The sequence below is a fragment of the Bos javanicus genome, chromosome X, assembly GCF_032452875.1.
Source record: "Bos javanicus breed banteng chromosome X, ARS-OSU_banteng_1.0, whole genome shotgun sequence".
Lineage (NCBI taxonomy): Eukaryota > Metazoa > Chordata > Mammalia > Artiodactyla > Bovidae > Bos > Bos javanicus.
This window is the reverse complement of record NC_083897.1, coordinates 51512912-51533262: the sequence shown is the minus strand read 5'-3', so window position 1 is coordinate 51533262 and position 20351 is coordinate 51512912. Positions and strand designations below refer to the sequence as shown.

At 43.1% G+C, this 20351-nt stretch overlaps 1 protein-coding gene across 1 annotated transcript in view; it reads left to right on the top strand.

Annotated features, from left to right (window-relative positions):
• The window catches only part of LOC133242576 (uncharacterized), a 110612-nt gene that overhangs the window by 36518 nt on the left and 53743 nt on the right, over positions 1-20351 (top strand). Inside the window, exons 5-6 of the mRNA XM_061408760.1 lie at positions 1052-1168; positions 13308-13424. Of these exons, the coding sequence (XP_061264744.1) occupies positions 1052-1168; positions 13308-13424 (234 nt within the window). The remainder of the gene's footprint in view (positions 1-1051; positions 1169-13307; positions 13425-20351) is intronic.

Genomic DNA, 20351 nt, shown 5'->3' with positions numbered 1-20351 from the left:
TCCACCCTCTGAGTAACCCTCTTTCCTCACCTGTGATTAGCTTCAATTTTGTGGTTAATCATTTCTTGCTCTCTTTAAAATCCCTCGATCCAATAAAATGAAATAAAATCCCTCGATCGTGTTGCGCTCCTCTACAAAAATCGTATTTGTTTGCATCTAATTATTTTTGTGGTTCGTATTGATAATGCCCAGAAATCGAACCCAGGTCTCCTTGATTGTAGGCCGATTCTTTACCGTCTGAGCCACCAGGAGCAGATAAATATTCATCTACACCTTGGAAATGGGTTGCACTTTCCTTTATATTAATGGGCCCTCTAGACAGGACATGACAATCCACTCCAGTATTCTTGCCGGGAGAATCCCATGGACAGAGGAGCCTGGCAGGCTACAGTCCATGGAAGCACAAAGAGTCAGACATGACTGAGAAACTAACACTCTCACTTTCAAACCACTTTGAAATAGTTTTTTAATGGATCACGAGGCAGGGACATTTATCCATCTTTATATCCATCCTCCTGACCGTATTTCAATTGGTTGAACTATTACTAAAAGGTAAGATTTATAGTATAACCGTGGGGCTTCCCCTGTGGCTCAGCTGGTAAAGGCCCCACCTGCCAGCGCAGGAAACCTAAGAGACTTGGGTTTGATCCCTGGGTCAGGAAGATCCCGTGGAGGAGGACATGGAAACCCACTCCAGCATTCTTCCCTGGAGAATCCAGTGGACAGAAGAACCTGGTAGCTTACAGTCCATAGGGTGGCAAAGAGTCGGACCATACTGAAGCAATTTATCACACAGATACCGTTATGTTTCCTTTTAGCAGTGAGTGAATCTTTCAAAAAATGTTTTTTTGAAGTAACTTTAGACCTAACAGAAGTTTGCAAAAAACAGTATAGAAAACCTTCATCCAGATTTCCCTAATGTTAACATCTTCCATAGGCATATAAAAATTATGAAAATTGAAAATTAATATTGATGCAGTACTATTAACTAATTTACATACTTTATTTGAATTCTATCATTTATCCCGGTAATCTCCTTTTTCTGTCCCAGCATCCCATTCCGGATACCACATTTGGCCATCATTTCTCTTTAGTCTCCCCCACGCTGAGAATTCCTCAAGCTTTCTGGGTCTTTCCCAACGGTGACAGTTTTGGAGATACTGCTCAGGTATTTTATACAATGTCTGTCAGTTTGGGTTTGTCTGGTGTTTTCTTAGGATTAGATGAAAGTTACACATTTTTGGCAATAATACCTGTTTTATTTCCTCTCCTTCGTTCTAATGGTGATGGAGTGATTTCTACCATAGGGATCTGGGGGTGGCTGCTGAACATACACACCTGACACTGGACAGGTGCTACCCACAGCAGCTTCTCAGTACTGTTCACTCACTGCCTGAGGGAAGAGGATACTACTGGCTAGGTCGAGCCTCAGGGGAGTCATGGCTCCGGAAGAGAATGAACAAGCAGGGCTGTGGGAGGTTACCTGTGGTAACAAGAGATGGTGGTGACCCTTGGTTCTCAAGGAAGGATGTGATTAGCTTGTTTGAATACTTCTGTGGACTGGTGGGGAACCAAAACCTGATAGGGGCAAGCAGACCCTGTCGCCGGTTCCTATGATAAGGCTGCTCTTGGGCTAGGGGAATTCTTGCTCGGAGCCAAAAAGAGGGATAGGATTCTTCTCAGACTTTTATTCACTGCTTTTAAAATTCATCTGTTGATTTGGCCTACAACAAATATGACTAAAAGGTGACTTTCTGTTTCCTTATTCCTACCATATTTGTTCGTTGGAATTCTGTAGAGCTGTCTTTTCTCCCTCATATTTTTATAAATTTTCAAATTACAAAATTTTACAGAATGCATTTCTAATTACCAAACCAAATAAGTAATCAAATTCTTTATGTCAATATTGAGTCGTGAATAACTTTGTTATATTCTGACTTATAATCAAATTATATCATTATTTAGTTTCTTGCATTTTTCCAGCTTTGGTGATTAGGAACTCCTTCTTGTGGGGTGTGTGTTCTTTGAGCATGACATGGTTCTTTTCTGTGTACTTCCTTGCTGGCATTATAAGGTATTCCTGTTCATCTTGTGACCCTGAAATCAGAACACTTCTGCCAAAACCCATGTTTCCTTTCGTTGGAAAATGACATTTAGTAACTGATATCTCCCTGCATGTTCATTGCTGCTACTGGGGTTTCCTTGCAGCTAGGTCTTCCTTTTCCATTGGTAAATGAAGGAAATATATTGTCTGTATATACTTATGCTCCCAGATACATTGGAATTTCTCTAGATATTTCTGTAGATAGTGAAAGCCAGGAGCTCACACTGGTACTTCTTTTTTTTTAAATTAATTAATTAATTAATTTTAACTGGAGGATAATGAGTTTACAATATTGTGATGGTTTATGCGATACATCAACCATCCACTCTAGTCTTTTTGTAACCTCTTTGTCTCACCTGGCTCTCCTTATCTTCAGTATCTACTTATTTGTTCACACCTGATTATACATGATGTAGTTACAGAAATGCTAGCAAATGGTTAGATAGTATGACCGACCTAATGGACATGAATTTGAGCAAACTCTAGGAGATAGTGAAGGATGGGGAGACCTGGTGTGCTACAGAGACAGGGATCGCAAAAGTCGGGTACAACTTAATGACTGAACACAAAACACGCACCTGTTGGAAGCAGTTCTGATGACTTGTGTTTGTGTACACTTGTTTATATGTTAAGCCTCAAAGGATGCAATCAAAGTACTGTTTGCCCAAGTTGCTTAGCTTAGCTATTTTCCTCCTCACTCCTTCTCTTGTGGTTAAGACATTCATTTGTAATATATTTAGGCTAATTTGTTGGTGTTTCTAATTTGAGTTTGCCCTCTCCCCCCATATCCTAGTTCATTTTAATGTTTCACTTAATCTTGGGGTATGTGAAACACTACTGTGATTCAGACTCAGGGCTACACAAACACACATACTGTAGGAGTATGATTCTTTCCCCATGTCTTCCACCCCCTTCGCATTCCCCATTTCTTTTCCACAATCCCCCTGTAGATAACCAATCTGGTTATCTGGTTGAATCTTTCCTGTATGTACTGTACACGAATGAATAGATACATATGCGTTTTCTTATGTTCCATTGCTTATTAAATGAAAGATAGCATTTTCTAAAGCTTCTTTGCACTTTTCCTTTTTCAATAAACAGCATTTCATTAAAAAACTCCTTATTCTGTACTCCTTCATTCTTTTTTATAGCTACATTAGATTACACTGGCTTCTATAGGGGCATTTCCGGAGAAGGCAATGGCAACCCACTCCAGCACTCTTGTCTGGCAAATCCCATGGACCGAGGAGCCTGGTGGGCTGCGGTCCCTGGGGTCCCTAGGAGTCGGACACGGCTGAGTGACTTCACTTTCACTTTTCACTGTCATGCCTTGTAGAAGGAAATGGCAACCCACTCCAGTGTTCTTGCCTGGAGAATCCCAGGGACCGGGGACCCTGGTGGGCTGCCGTCTTTGGGGTCCCACAGAGTCGGACACGACTGAAGCGACTTAGCAGCAGCAGCAGCAGCAGCAGCAGCAGCAGCATAGGGGCATTTCAGTTGTTTTCAACATTTCGTAATGATTAATACAAACAATGCTGCAGTGAATAACCCTGTGTACACGCATTTTTGTGTTGGTGGTAATGTCTCTTCCAGTTTCATTTCCAGCAATAGGATTGTTGGCCCAAATGTTAAATGCATCTGTAGTTATGTTGTGTTATGGCTGAGCCACTTTCACCTTCACTTCAGTTCAGTTCAGTCGCTCAGTCGTGTCCAGCTCTTTGCGACCCCGTGAACCGCAGCACGCCAGGCCTCCCTGTCCATCACCAACTCCCGGAGTTCACTCAGACTCACGTCCATCGAGTCAGAGATGCCATCCAGCCATGTCATCCTCTGTCGTCCCCTTCTCCTCCTGCCCCCAATCCCTCCCAGCATCAGAGTCTTTTCCAATGAGTCCACTCTTCGCAACTTGCCATACATGAAAAAAAAAAATCTTTTTAGTCACATAGAATGTTCTTTTCTTTAATCACCTCTGGAAGTTTCAGTCACAGTTAGAAAGCCTTTCCCAATGCTGATATTGAAGAAAAATTCTGCCGTATTTTCTTCAAGATTTTGTTATGGTTGCATTTTTTTGTTTAGATTCCTAAACCCATTTACAGTTTATTTTTGTGGATGGTATGTCATGGATCTGCACTGATTTTTTTTTTTAATGTCTCAATTGTTCCAGCCTCATTTATTGAATGTTCATCTTTGCCTCAGTGATTTTACATGCCTTTGGATCATATACTAAAATCCCCAACTATAATTGGTGTTATTCTGAGATTTTTATTCTGTGCCACTGGCCTATTAGTCTATTCCTGTACTGGTACCCAAGTGGTATAAATTTAGAGCTTTATAGTGTGCTTTTATGTCTGATATGATTACTATTCACTCATGCTGCTGCTGCTGCTGCTAAGTGGCTTCAGTCGTGTCCGACTCCGTGTGACCCCATGGACTGCAGCCCACCAGGCTTCTCCGTCCATGGGATTGTCCAGGCAAGGAACACTGGAGTGGGTTGCCATTTCCTTCTCCAATGCATGAAAGTGGAAAGTGAAAGTGAAGTTGCTCAGTCCTGTCTTGACTCTTAGCGACCCCATGGACTGCAGCCTACCAGGACGCCTACCATCCATGGGATTTTCCGGGCAACAGTACTGGAGTGGGGTGCCATTGCCTTCTCCCTATTCACTCATAGGTTTTCCTTTTTTACTTGTATCCTGGCTATTCTTGCATGTTTTTTTTTTTTTTTTAAATATGAACTAAATTATCCATTGGTCTAACTCCATGCAAATGTTTGCCGATATTTTTGACATTATATTCAATGTATACATAACTTTAGAGGGAATCAATATCTTTTTAGTGCTGAGTTATTCTATCTAAGGTCTTTGAAAATCTTCCTACTTATTCAAGTTTCCTTCTATGTTGTTCAAGAGTGTTTACAAATTATCCTTGTATAGATGCTCTCATTAAGTTTATTTCTATACGCTTACTCTTTGTTATTGCCATTGTATATGGGATTTTCTCTCCTAAACATGTCCTCCAGCTGTGTGTGTGTGTGTGTGTGTGTGTGTGTGTGTGTGTATGTAAAACAAAGACTAATAATATTTGTATGTAACTTTATATCCTACTACCTTGCTGAATTCTCTTTGTTTTAGTTAATTTGTCATGGTTTCTATAAGACTCTTCAGGTGTGCGATGATATCACCTGGACATAGAGGTGGCTTTACATCTTCTTATCCATTCTTAAAAGTCTTATTGGTTTCTCTAGTCAACTGACTAGTGCTTGCTGTTGAAGACTGAACAGGAGTGATATAGTGGGCATACTTTTGTTATTCCTGACCTTATTGGAAAACCTCTGGTACTCCCCCACTAAATAAAGTATTTGCATGAGGAACTACTTATATAGCTTTTATCATGTTAATAATGCACCCCTGATTCCTATTTCTTCAGTTTTCCCTTTTTTAACATGAATGCCTATTGAAGTTTCCCAAAGATTGGTTTGGCATCTGTGATGATAGTCATATGATTATTGTTCAGTTGCTGTTGTCACGTCTGACTCTTTGCAACCCAGGCTCCTCTGTCCTCCCCTATCTCCCAGAGTTTGCTCAGATTCATGTGTATTGAGTCAGTGATGCTGTCTAACCATCTCATTCTCTGCTGCTCCCTACTCCTTTCGACTTCAATCTCTCCCAACATCAGGGTCTTTGTCTTTAAATATGTTACCGTGGTGAATGATATGAATGAAATGCCTAATACAGAGCCAGCCTTGTATTAATGGAATAAGTCCCACTTTATCACAGTATCAGATCAGATCAGATCAGTCGCTCAGTCGTGTCCGACTCTTTGCGACCCCGTGAATCGAGGCACGCCAGGCCTCCCTGTCCATCACCAACTCCCAGAGTTCACCGAGACTCACGTCCATCGAGTCAGTGATGCCCTCCAGCCATCTCATCCTCTGTCGTCCCCTTCTCCTCCTGCCCCCAATCCCTCCCAGCACCAGAGTCTTTTCCAATGAGTCAACTCTTCGCATGAGGTGGCCAAAGTACTGGAGTTTCAGCTTTAGCATCATTCCTTCCAAAGAAATGCCAGGGCTGATCTCCTCCACAATGGACTGGTTGGATCTCCTTGCAGTCCAAGGGACTCTCAAGAGTCTTCTCCAACACCAGAGTTCAAAAAGCATCAATTCTTCGGCGCCCAGCCTTTTGGTATCTATGTTTATGTGTTAGTATCCTACTTGCTTCCTAAAAGAACTTAGGGACGTTTCCCTGCTTTCAAATGTTCTTAAACAAGTCACAAAGCTTTGGGACTATTTGATCTTTGATGGTTTACTAGAATTCACCAATAAATACATCTGAGCAAGGTGCTTCTTGGGTGTAATTCTTGTAATAACTGTATTCATTTCTTCTGTGAAAATTGGCTCATTTAAACTTTCTAACACTAGATTTAAACTTTCGAAGCAAAGGAGAAAAGAAAAGATATAAGCGTCTGAATGCAGAGTTCCAAAGAAGAGCAAGAAGAGGTAAGAAAGCCTTCTTCAGTGATCAATGCAAAGAAATAGAGGAAAACAACAGAATGGGAAAGACTAGAGATCTCGTCAAGAAAATTAGAGGTACTAAGGGAACATCTCGTGCAAAGATGGGCTCGATAAAGGACAGAAATGGTATGGACCTAACAGAAGCAGAAGATACTAAGAAGAGATGGCAAGAATACACAGAAGAACTGTACAAGAAAGATCTTCACGAGCAAGATAATCACGACGGTGTGATCACTCACCTAGAGCCAGGTATCCTGGAATGTGAAATCAAGTGGGCCTTAGAAAGCATCACCAGGAACAAAGCTGGTGGGCGTGATGGAATTGCAGTTGAGCTATTTCAAATCCTGAAAGATGATGCTGTGGAAGTGCTGCACTCAATATGCCAGCAACTTTGGAAAACTCAGCAGTGGCCACAGGACTGGAAAAGGTCAGTTTTCATTCCAATCCCAAAGAAAGGCAACTCCAAAGAATGTTCAAACTACTGCATAACTGCACTCATCTCACACGCTAGTAAAGTAATGGTCAAAATTCTCCAAGCCAGGCTTCAGCAATGCGTGAACCGTGAACTTCCAGATGTTCAAGCTGGTTTTAGAAAAGGCAGAGGAACCAGAGACCAAATTGCCAACATCTGCTGGATCATGGAAAAAGCAAGAGAGTTCCAGGAAAACATCTATTTCTGCTTTATTGACTATGCCAAAGCCTTTGACTGTGTGGATCACAATCAACTGTGGAAAATTCTTCAAGAGATGGGAATACCAGACCACCTGACCTGCCTCTTGAGAAACCTGTATGCAGGTCAGAAAGCAACAGTTAGAACTGGACATGGAACAACAGACTGTTTCCAAATAGGAAAAGGAGTACGGCAAGGCTGTATATTGTCACCGTGCTTGTTCAACTTATATGCAGAGTACATCTTGAGAAACGCTGGGCTGGAGGAAGCACAAGCTGGAATCAAGATTACCGGGAGAAATATCAATAACGTCAGATATGCAGATGACACCACCCTTATGGCAGAAAGTGAAAAAGAACTAAAGAGCCTCTTGATGAAAGTGAAAGAGGAGAGCGAAAACGTTGGCTTAAAGAAAGCTCAACATTCAGAAAACGACGATCATGGCATCTGGTCTCATCCATGGCAAATAGATGGGGAAACAGTGGAAATAGTGGCTGACTTTGTTTTTCTGGGCTCCAAAATCACTGCAGATGGTGACTGCAGCCATGAAATTAAAAGACGCTGACTCCTTGGAAGGAAAGTTATGACCAACCCAGACAGCATATTGAAAAGCAGAGACATTAGTTTGTCAACAACGGTCCGTCTAGTCAAGGCTATGGTTTTTCCGGTGGTCATGTATGGATGTGAGATTTGGACTATAAAGAAAGCTAAGCACTGAAGAATTGATGCTTTTGAACCGTGGTGTTGGAGAAAACTCTTGAGAGTCCCTTGGACTTCAAGGAGATCCAACCAGTCCATCCTAAAGGAGGTCAGTCCTGGGTGTTCATTGGAACGACTGATGCTGAAGCCGAACGTCCAATACTTTGGCCACCTCATGCGAAGAGTTGACTCATTGGAAAAGACCCTGATGCTGGGAGGGATTGGGGGCAGGAGGAGAAGGGGACGACAGAGGATGAGATGGCTGGATGGCATCACTGACTCGGTGGACGTGAGTCTGAGTGAACTCCGGGAGTTGGTGATGGACAGGGAGGCCTGGCGTGCCTCGATTCACGGGGTCGCAAAGAGTCAGACTCGACTGAGCGACTGATCTGATCTGATCTGAAGTGGTAAAGTCATGAAACCAGGGATCCAGTTTAAGATATTTAATGCCATTACCCCCATCTACTGAAAGATGGCATTATATGGCAAAAATTAAAGCAGTCATGGATGGTTTACTTCTTTAGCGGCAATTAAAAGAGTATAAGAAAGAAATGTTGAGAAAAGAAAACAGAAAAACAGCAAACCTAAACTAAAGCAAAGTAGAAACAGCAACAAATCAGAGAAACGAAACATACTCAGAAAAACTAGGATCAAATGCTAGGTGTCATGAAGAAAAGTAAGCCTTGGCTAATGAGGTGAGCAGAGAAGTGAACCTAGTAAGGATGGTGGTTATAGGAACATCTGTGGGCAAGTTGTTACAGGAAAATACATAATGGTGTGAAAACATGCTTGCTGAGTTAGAGTTAGGGTCAGAGGCACAAAAAATAGGCTAGTATGGCTGGAGAACAATTCATTGAACAAATGTTGAAGTGTACATTATACCAAGCATTACTATAAGGATATGTTAATGAACAAATAAACAAAGATTCCCGCCCTCCAGGAATTTATATTTTTCCACCAGAAGGAGATGGCCAAATTAGAAAAAGAGCATATAAATAAAATGTATTGTATTCTGAAAAGTTTTAAACAACTGGGAAGAGAATAAGAAACCAACAGTGGAGTCAGGATTTCAGGGAGAAAGTGAAAGTGAAAGTTGCTCAGTTGTGTGCGACTCTCCGTGACCCCATGGACTATACAGTCCATGGAATTCTCCAGGCCAGAATGCAGGAGTGGGCAGCCTTTCCCTTCTCCAGGGGATCTTCTTAACCCAGGGATCGAACCCAGGTCTCCCACATTGTTGGGCAGATTCTTTAGCGGCTGAGCCACAAGGAAAGCCCAAGAATACTGGAGTGGGTAGCCTATCCCTTCTCCAGTGGATCTTCCCAACCCAGGAATCGAACCAAGGTCTCCCACATTGCAGGCTGAGAAGGTTGGACACAAATACCCTGAATGCCCCTTGCTATTAAAGGGGCGGCAGTTTTCTCCTTCCCCAGAGAAGGGCATGGCCTCTCACTCCAGCTGTCTTGCCTGGAGAATCCCCTGGACAGAGGGACCTGATGGGCTTCACAGTTCATGGGGTCACAAAGAGTCGGACAAGACTGAAGCAACTTAGAATGCATGCAGTCTTCTCCTTTATGCTGCTTTTGTCAAATGTCAATGTCACTGCTTTGCTGGCTTTACTGCACAGAGGCCAGGATACTTTCTTCCCTATCTGGTGTGGACTCAACACCTTGTGTACCGTAGGAGAGCCCTGTGGACACTAAAGTTTGATGGCTTTTTTCATCAAGTGCTACGTCGCCCACCAGGCCCCTCGTCCATGGGATTCTCCAGGCAAGAATACTGGACTGAAAAACAAAAACAAAGGATACTGGAGTGGGTTGCCGTGACCTCCTCCAGGGGATCGTCCTGACCCAGGGATCGAACCTGGACCCTGACATCTCCTGCATTGGCAGGCGGGTTCTTTACCACTAGCGCCACCCGAGAAGCTTCTTTTTCGTTAAGGGGCCAATTGTTTTTAAGTTCAGTCTCTGTTGCAAAGCCCATCGATGTGGACATCAGTTCTCTGAGTTTGAGCCCTGGCCTGGCAGAAACCCTGGCCAGGCGGTATCTAGGCCACACAGAGAGACCTTGTGCCCAGCTTTCCACCCAAGGGGTTCTAGAGCCGAGGCGCTGGCGCCTGAGGGGAACCTTCTCACCCATAAGCCTCTCTGCTATGTGGGCGGGTCTAGAACTTGGCCCCGCCTCCCGGTACCTAGCTGATTGAGTGAGTGGGTGGCATGTGACCTGAGCTACACCAATCCAAGTGCTCTTCTGGCGAGGACACGTTAGGACGCCAGTAGCCTCCAGCACTGCGGCTTGTTGGCAGCGGCCTGTGGAGAGGGAGGGACGCGCTGCCACTGCTCGGGTCTTGGACGTCTCAACTGTTTTCCGACTCTTCTTCCAGTCAGGTATCTCAACGGTATTCTTTCTACAAACTCTGTCTCTACTGATATAAATGAAATTACCTAGGACCAAAGTTTGGGGATTAATAAGAAAGGCAATCGATTGAATTGCTCGCCGGCCAACTCTCCTGTCCACCCTCTGAGTAACCCTCTTTCCTCACCTGTGATTAGCTTCAATTTTGTGGTTAATCATTTCTTGCTCTCTTTAAAATCCCTCGATCCAAAAAAATGAAATAAAATCCCTCGATCATGTTGCGCTCCTCTAAAAAAATCATATTTGTTTGCATCTAATTATTTTTGTGGTTCGTATTGATAATGCCCAGAAATCGAACCCAGGTCTCCTTGATTGTAGGCCGATTCTTTACCGTCTGAGCCACCAGGAGCAGATAAATATTCATCTACACCTTGGAAATGGTTGCACTTTCCTTTATATTAATGGGCCCTCTAGACAGGACATGACAATCCACTCCAGTATTCTTGCCGGGAGAATCCCATGGACAGAGGAGCCTGGCAGGCTACAGTCCATGGAAGCACAAAGAGTCAGACATGACTGAGAAACTAACACTCTCACTTTCAAACCACTTTGAAATAGTTTTTTAATGGATCACGAGACACGAACATTTATCCATCTTTATATCCATCCTCCTAACCGTATTTCAATTGGTTAAACTAAAATTACCTTACTAAAAGGTAAGATTTATAGTATAACCGTGGGGCTTCCCCTGTGGCTCAGCTGGTAAAGGCCCCACCTGCCAATGCAGGGAACCTAAGAGACTTGAGTTTGATCCCTGGGTCAAGAAGATCCCGTGGAGGAGGACATGGAAACCCACTCCAGCATTCTTCCCTGGACAATGTCCTGGACAGAGGGACCTGATGGGCTTCACAGTTCATGGGGTCACAAAGAGTCGGACAAGACTGAAGCAACTTAGAATGCATGCAGTTTTCTCCTTTATGCTGCTTTTGTCAAATGTCAATGTCACTGCTTTGCTGGCTTTACTGCACAGAGGCCAGGATACTTTCTTCCCTATCTGGTGTGGACTCAACACCTTGTGTACCGTAGGAGAGCCCTGTGGACACTAAAGTTTGATGGCTTTTTTCATCAAGTGCTAAGTCGCCCACCAGGCCCCTCGTCCATGGGATTCTCCAGGCAAGAATGCTGGACTGAAAAACAAACAAACAAAAAAAGGATACTGGAGTGGGTTGCCGTGACCTCCTCCAGGGGATCGTCCTGACCCAGGGATCGAACCTGGACCCTGACATCTCCTGCATTGGCAGGCGGGTTCTTTACCACTAGCGCCACCCGAGAAGCCTCTTTTTCGTTAAGGGGCCAATTGTTTTTAAGTTCAGTCTCTGTTGCAAAGCCCATCGATGTGGACATCAGTTCTCTGAGTTTGAGTCCTGGCCTGGCAGAAACCCTGGCCAGGCGGTATCTAGGCCACACAGAGAGACCTTGTGCCCAGCTTTCCACCCAAGGGGTTCTAGAGCTGAGGCGCTGGCGCCTGAGGGGAACCTTCTCACCCATAAGCCTCTCTGCTATGTGGGCGGGTCTAGAACTTGGCCCCGCCTCCCGGTACCTAGCTGATTGAGTGAGTGGGTGGCATGTGACCTGAGCTACACCAATCCAAGTGCTCTTCTGGCGAGGACCCGTTAGGACGCCAGTAGCCTCCAGCGCTGCGGCTTGTTGGCAGCGGCCTGTGGAGAGGGAGGGACGCGCTGCCACTGCTCGGGTCTTGGACGTCTCGACTGTTTTCCGACTCTTCTTCCAGTCAGGTATCTCAACGGTATTCTTTCTACAAACTCTGTCTCTACTGATATAAATGAAATTACCTAGGACCAAAGTTTCGGGATTAATAAGAAAGGCAATGGATTGAATTGCTCGCCGGCCAACTCTCCTGTCCACCCTCTGAGTAACCCTCTTTCCTCACCTGTGATTAGCTTCAATTTTGTGGTTAATCATTTCTTGCTCTCTTTAAAATCCCTCGATCCAATAAAATGAAATAAAATCCCTCGATCGTGTTGCGCTCCTCTACAAAAATCGTATTTGTTTGCATCTAATTATTTTTGTGGTTCGTATTGATAATGCCCAGAAATCGAACCCAGGTCTCCTTGATTGTAGGCCGATTCTTTACCGTCTGAGCCACCAGGAGCAGATAAATATTCATCTACACCTTGGAAATGGGTTGCACTTTCCTTTATATTAATGGGCCCTCTAGACAGGACATGACAATCCACTCCAGTATTCTTGCCGGGAGAATCCCATGGACAGAGGAGCCTGGCAGGCTACAGTCCATGGAAGCACAAAGAGTCAGACATGACTGAGAAACTAACACTCTCACTTTCAAACCACTTTGAAATAGTTTTTTAATGGATCACGAGGCAGGGACATTTATCCATCTTTATATCCATCCTCCTGACCGTATTTCAATTGGTTGAACTATTACTAAAAGGTAAGATTTATAGTATAACCGTGGGGCTTCCCCTGTGGCTCAGCTGGTAAAGGCCCCACCTGCCAGCGCAGGAAACCTAAGAGACTTGGGTTTGATCCCTGGGTCAGGAAGATCCCGTGGAGGAGGACATGGAAACCCACTCCAGCATTCTTCCCTGGAGAATCCAGTGGACAGAAGAACCTGGTAGCTTACAGTCCATAGGGTGGCAAAGAGTCGGACCATACTGAAGCAATTTATCACACAGATACCGTTATGTTTCCTTTTAGCAGTGAGTGAATCTTTCAAAAAATGTTTTTTTGAAGTAACTTTAGACCTAACAGAAGTTTGCAAAAAACAGTATAGAAAACCTTCATCCAGATTTCCCTAATGTTAACATCTTCCATAGGCATATAAAAATTATGAAAATTGAAAATTAATATTGATGCAGTACTATTAACTAATTTACATACTTTATTTGAATTCTATCATTTATCCCGGTAATCTCCTTTTTCTGTCCCAGCATCCCATTCCGGATACCACATTTGGCCATCATTTCTCTTTAGTCTCCCCCACGCTGAGAATTCCTCAAGCTTTCTGGGTCTTTCCCAACGGTGACAGTTTTGGAGATACTGCTCAGGTATTTTATACAATGTCTGTCAGTTTGGGTTTGTCTGGTGTTTTCTTAGGATTAGATGAAAGTTACACATTTTTGGCAATAATACCTGTTTTATTTCCTCTCCTTCGTTCTAATGGTGATGGAGTGATTTCTACCATAGGGATCTGGGGGTGGCTGCTGAACATACACACCTGACACTGGACAGGTGCTACCCACAGCAGCTTCTCAGTACTGTTCACTCACTGCCTGAGGGAAGAGGATACTACTGGCTAGGTCGAGCCTCAGGGGAGTCATGGCTCCGGAAGAGAATGAACAAGCAGGGCTGTGGGAGGTTACCTGTGGTAACAAGAGATGGTGGTGACCCTTGGTTCTCAAGGAAGGATGTGATTAGCTTGTTTGAATACTTCTGTGGACTGGTGGGGAACCAAAACCTGATAGGGGCAAGCAGACCCTGTCGCCGGTTCCTATGATAAGGCTGCTCTTGGGCTAGGGAATTCTTGCTCGGAGCCAAAAAGAGGGATAGGATTCTTCTCAGACTTTTATTCACTGCTTTTAAAATTCATCTGTTGATTTGGCCTACAACAAATATGACTAAAAGGTGACTTTCTGTTTCCTTATTCCTACCATATTTGTTCGTTGGAATTCTGTAGAGCTGTCTTTTCTCCCTCATATTTTTATAAATTTTCAAATTACAAAATTTTACAGAATGCATTTCTAATTACCAAACCAAATAAGTAATCAAATTCTTTATGTCAATATTGAGTCGTGAATAACTTTGTTATATTCTGACTTATAATCAAATTATATCATTATTTAGTTTCTTGCATTTTTCCAGCTTTGGTGATTAGGAACTCCTTCTTGTGGGGTGTGTGTTCTTTGAGCATGACATGGTTCTTTTCTGTGTACTTCCTTGCTGGCATTATAAGGTATTCCTGTTCATCTTGTGACCCTGAAATCAGAACACTTCTGCCAAAACCCATGTTTCCTTTCGTTGGAAAATGACATTTAGTAACTGATATCTCCCTGCATGTTCATTGCTGCTACTGGGGTTTCCTTGCAGCTAGGTCTTCCTTTTCCATTGGTAAATGAAGGAAATATATTGTCTGTATATACTTATGCTCCCAGATACATTGGAATTTCTCTAGATATTTCTGTAGATAGTGAAAGCCAGGAGCTCACACTGGTACTTCTTTTTTTTTAAATTAATTAATTAATTAATTTTAACTGGAGGATAATGAGTTTACAATATTGTGATGGTTTATGCGATACATCAACCATCCACTCTAGTCTTTTTTGTAACCTCTTTGTCTCACCTGGCTCTCCTTATCTTCAGTATCTACTTATTTGTTCACACCTGATTATACATGATGTAGTTACAGAAATGCTAGCAAATGGTTAGATAGTATGACCGACCTAATGGACATGAATTTGAGCAAACTCTAGGAGATAGTGAAGGATGGGGAGACCTGGTGTGCTACAGAGACAGGGATCGCAAAAGTCGGGTACAACTTAATGACTGAACACAAAACACGCACCTGTTGGAAGCAGTTCTGATGACTTGTGTTTGTGTACACTTGTTTATATGTTAAGCCTCAAAGGATGCAATCAAAGTACTGTTTGCCCAAGTTGCTTAGCTTAGCTATTTTCCTCCTCACTCCTTCTCTTGTGGTTAAGACATTCATTTGTAATATATTTAGGCTAATTTGTTGGTGTTTCTAATTTGAGTTTGCCCTCTCCCCCCATATCCTAGTTCATTTTAATGTTTCACTTAATCTTGGGGTATGTGAAACACTACTGTGATTCAGACTCAGGGCTACACAAACACACATACTGTAGGAGTATGATTCTTTCCCCATGTCTTCCACCCCCTTCGCATTCCCCATTTCTTTTCCACAATCCCCCTGTAGATAACCAATCTGGTTATCTGGTTGAATCTTTCCTGTATGTACTGTACACGAATGAATAGATACATATGCGTTTTCTTATGTTCCATTGCTTATTAAATGAAAGATAGCATTTTCTAAAGCTTCTTTGCACTTTTCCTTTTTCAATAAACAGCATTTCATTAAAAAACTCCTTATTCTGTACTCCTTCATTCTTTTTTATAGCTACATTAGATTACACTGGCTTCTATAGGGGCATTTCCGGAGAAGGCAATGGCAACCCACTCCAGCACTCTTGTCTGGCAAATCCCATGGACCGAGGAGCCTGGTGGGCTGCGGTCCCTGGGGTCCCTAGGAGTCGGACACGGCTGAGTGACTTCACTTTCACTTTTCACTGTCATGCCTTGTAGAAGGAAATGGCAACCCACTCCAGTGTTCTTGCCTGGAGAATCCCAGGGACCGGGGACCCTGGTGGGCTGCCGTCTTTGGGGTCCCACAGAGTCGGACACGACTGAAGCGACTTAGCAGCAGCAGCAGCAGCAGCAGCAGCAGCAGCATAGGGGCATTTCAGTTGTTTTCAACATTTCGTAATGATTAATACAAACAATGCTGCAGTGAATAACCCTGTGTACACGCATTTTTGTGTTGGTGGTAATGTCTCTTCCAGTTTCATTTCCAGCAATAGGATTGTTGGCCCAAATGTTAAATGCATCTGTAGTTATGTTGTGTTATGGCTGAGCCACTTTCACCTTCACTTCAGTTCAGTTCAGTCGCTCAGTCGTGTCCAGCTCTTTGCGACCCCGTGAACCGCAGCACGCCAGGCCTCCCTGTCCATCACCAACTCCCGGAGTTCACTCAGACTCACGTCCATCGAGTCAGAGATGCCATCCAGCCATGTCATCCTCTGTCGTCCCCTTCTCCTCCTGCCCCCAATCCCTCCCAGCATCAGAGTCTTTTCCAATGAGTCCACTCTTCGCAACTTGCCATACATGAAAAAAAAAAATCTTTTTAGTCACATAGAATGTTCTTTTCTTTAATCACCTCTGGAAGTTTCAGTCACAGTTAGAAAGCCTTTCCCAATGCTGATATTGAAGAAAAATTCTGCCGTATTTTCTTCAAGATTTTGTTATGGTTGCATTTTTTTGTTTAGATTCCTAAACCCATTTACAGTTTATTTTTGTGGATGGTATGTCATGGATCTGCACTGATTTTTTTTTTTAATGTCTCAATTGTTCCAGCCTCATTTATTGAATGTTCATCTTTGCCTCAGTGATTTTACATGCCTTTGGATCATATACTAAAATCCCCAACTATAATTGGTGTTATTCTGAGATTTTTATTCTGTGCCACTGGCCTATTAGTCTATTCCTGTACTGGTACCCAAGTGGTATAAATTTAGAGCTTTATAGTGTGCTTTTATGTCTGATATGATTACTATTCACTCATGCTGCTGCTGCTGCTGCTAAGTGGCTTCAGTCGTGTCCGACTCCGTGTGACCCCATGGACTGCAGCCCACCAGGCTTCTCCGTCCATGGGATTGTCCAGGCAAGGAACACTGGAGTGGGTTGCCATTTCCTTCTCCAATGCATGAAAGTGGAAAGTGAAAGTGAAGTTGCTCAGTCCTGTCTTGACTCTTAGCGACCCCATGGACTGCAGCCTACCAGGACGCCTACCATCCATGGGATTTTCCGGGCAACAGTACTGGAGTGGGGTGCCATTGCCTTCTCCCTATTCACTCATAGGTTTTCCTTTTTTACTTGTATCCTGGCTATTCTTGCATGTTTTTTTTTTTTTTTTAAATATGAACTAAATTATCCATTGGTCTAACTCCATGCAAATGTTTGCCGATATTTTTGACATTATATTCAATGTATACATAACTTTAGAGGGAATCAATATCTTTTTAGTGCTGAGTTATTCTATCTAAGGTCTTTGAAAATCTTCCTACTTATTCAAGTTTCCTTCTATGTTGTTCAAGAGTGTTTACAAATTATCCTTGTATAGATGCTCTCATTAAGTTTATTTCTATACGCTTACTCTTTGTTATTGCCATTGTATATGGGATTTTCTCTCCTAAACATGTCCTCCAGCTGTGTGTGTGTGTGTGTGTGTGTGTGTGTGTGTGTATGTAAAACAAAGACTAATAATATTTGTATGTAACTTTATATCCTACTACCTTGCTGAATTCTCTTTGTTTTAGTTAATTTGTCATGGTTTCTATAAGACTCTTCAGGTGTGCGATGATATCACCTGGACATAGAGGTGGCTTTACATCTTCTTATCCATTCTTAAAAGTCTTATTGGTTTCTCTAGTCAACTGACTAGTGCTTGCTGTTGAAGACTGAACAGGAGTGATATAGTGGGCATACTTTTGTTATTCCTGACCTTATTGGAAAACCTCTGGTACTCCCCCACTAAATAAAGTATTTGCATGAGGAACTACTTATATAGCTTTTATCATGTTAATAATGCACCCCTGATTCCTATTTCTTCAGTTTTCCCTTTTTTAACATGAATGCCTATTGAAGTTTCCCAAAGATTGGTTTGGCATCTGTGATGATAGTCATATGATTATTGTTCAGTTGCTGTTGTCACGTCTGACTCTTTGCAACCCAGGCTCCTCTGTCCTCCCCTATCTCCCAGAGTTTGCTCAGATTCATGTGTATTGAGTCAGTGATGCTGTCTAACCATCTCATTCTCTGCTGCTCCCTACTCCTTTCGACTTCAATCTCTCCCAACATCAGGGTCTTTGTCTTTAAATATGTTACCGTGGTGAATGATATGAATGAAATGCCTAATACAGAGCCAGCCTTGTATTAATGGAATAAGTCCCACTTTATCACAGTATCAGATCAGATCAGATCAGTCGCTCAGTCGTGTCCGACTCTTTGCGACCCCGTGAATCGAGGCACGCCAGGCCTCCCTGTCCATCACCAACTCCCAGAGTTCACCGAGACTCACGTCCATCGAGTCAGTGATGCCCTCCAGCCATCTCATCCTCTGTCGTCCCCTTCTCCTCCTGCCCCCAATCCCTCCCAGCACCAGAGTCTTTTCCAATGAGTCAACTCTTCGCATGAGGTGGCCAAAGTACTGGAGTTTCAGCTTTAGCATCATTCCTTCCAAAGAAATGCCAGGGCTGATCTCCTCCACAATGGACTGGTTGGATCTCCTTGCAGTCCAAGGGACTCTCAAGAGTCTTCTCCAACACCAGAGTTCAAAAAGCATCAATTCTTCGGCGCCCAGCCTTTTGGTATCTATGTTTATGTGTTAGTATCCTACTTGCTTCCTAAAAGAACTTAGGGACGTTTCCCTGCTTTCAAATGTTCTTAAACAAGTCACAAAGCTTTGGGACTATTTGATCTTTGATGGTTTACTAGAATTCACCAATAAATACATCTGAGCAAGGTGCTTCTTGGGTGTAATTCTTGTAATAACTGTATTCATTTCTTCTGTGAAAATTGGCTCATTTAAACTTTCTAACACTAGATTTAAACTTTCGAAGCAAAGGAGAAAAGAAAAGATATAAGCGTCTGAATGCAGAGTTCCAAAGAAGAGCAAGAAGAGGTAAGAAAGCCTTCTTCAGTGATCAATGCAAAGAAATAGAGGAAAACAACAGAATGGGAAAGACTAGAGATCTCGTCAAGAAAATTAGAGGTACTAAGGGAACATCTCGTGCAAAGATGGGCTCGATAAAGGACAGAAATGGTATGGACCTAACAGAAGCAGAAGATACTAAGAAGAGATGGCAAGAATACACAGAAGAACTGTACAAGAAAGATCTTCACGAGCAAGATAATCACGACGGTGTGATCACTCACCTAGAGCCAGGTATCCTGGAATGTGAAATCAAGTGGGCCTTAGAAAGCATCACCAGGAACAAAGCTGGTGGGCGTGATGGAATTGCAGTTGAGCTATTTCAAATCCTGAAAGATGATGCTGTGGAAGTGCTGCACTCAATATGCCAGCAACTTTGGAAAACTCAGCAGTGGCCACAGGACTGGAAAAGGTCAGTTTTCATTCCAATCCCAAAGAAAGGCAACTCCAAAGAATGTTCAAACTACTGCATAACTGCACTCATCTCACACGCTAGTAAAGTAATGGTCAAAATTCTCCAAGCCAGGCTTCAGCAATACGTGAACCGTGAACTTCCAGATGTTCAAGCTGGTTTTAGAAAAGGCAGAGGAACCAGAGACCAAATTGCCAACATCTGCTGGATCATGGAAAAAGCAAGAGAGTTCCAGGAAAACATCTATTTCTGCTTTATTGACTATGCCAAAGCCTTTGACTGTGTGGATCACAATCAACTGTGGAAAATTCTTCAAGAGATGGGAATACCAGACCACCTGACCTGCCTCTTGAGAAACCTGTATGCAGGTCAGAAAGCAACAGTTAGAACTGGACATGGAACAACAGACTGTTTCCAAATAGGAAAAGGAGTACGGCAAGGCTGTATATTGTCACCGTGCTTGTTCAACTTATATGCAGAGTACATCTTGAGAAACGCTGGGCTGGAGGAAGCACAAGCTGGAATCAAGATTACCGGGAGAAATATCAATAACGTCAGATATGCAGATGACACCACCCTTATGGCAGAAAGTGAAAAAGAACTAAAGAGCCTCTTGATGAAAGTGAAAGAGGAGAGCGAAAACGTTGGCTTAAAGAAAGCTCAACATTCAGAAAACGACGATCATGGCATCTGGTCTCATCCATGGCAAATAGATGGGGAAACAGTGGAAATAGTGGCTGACTTTGTTTTTCTGGGCTCCAAAATCACTGCAGATGGTGACTGCAGCCATGAAATTAAAAGACGCTGACTCCTTGGAAGGAAAGTTATGACCAACCCAGACAGCATATTGAAAAGCAGAGACATTAGTTTGTCAACAACGGTCCGTCTAGTCAAGGCTATGGTTTTTCCGGTGGTCATGTATGGATGTGAGATTTGGACTATAAAGAAAGCTAAGCACTGAAGAATTGATGCTTTTGAACCGTGGTGTTGGAGAAAACTCTTGAGAGTCCCTTGGACTTCAAGGAGATCCAACCAGTCCATCCTAAAGGAGGTCAGTCC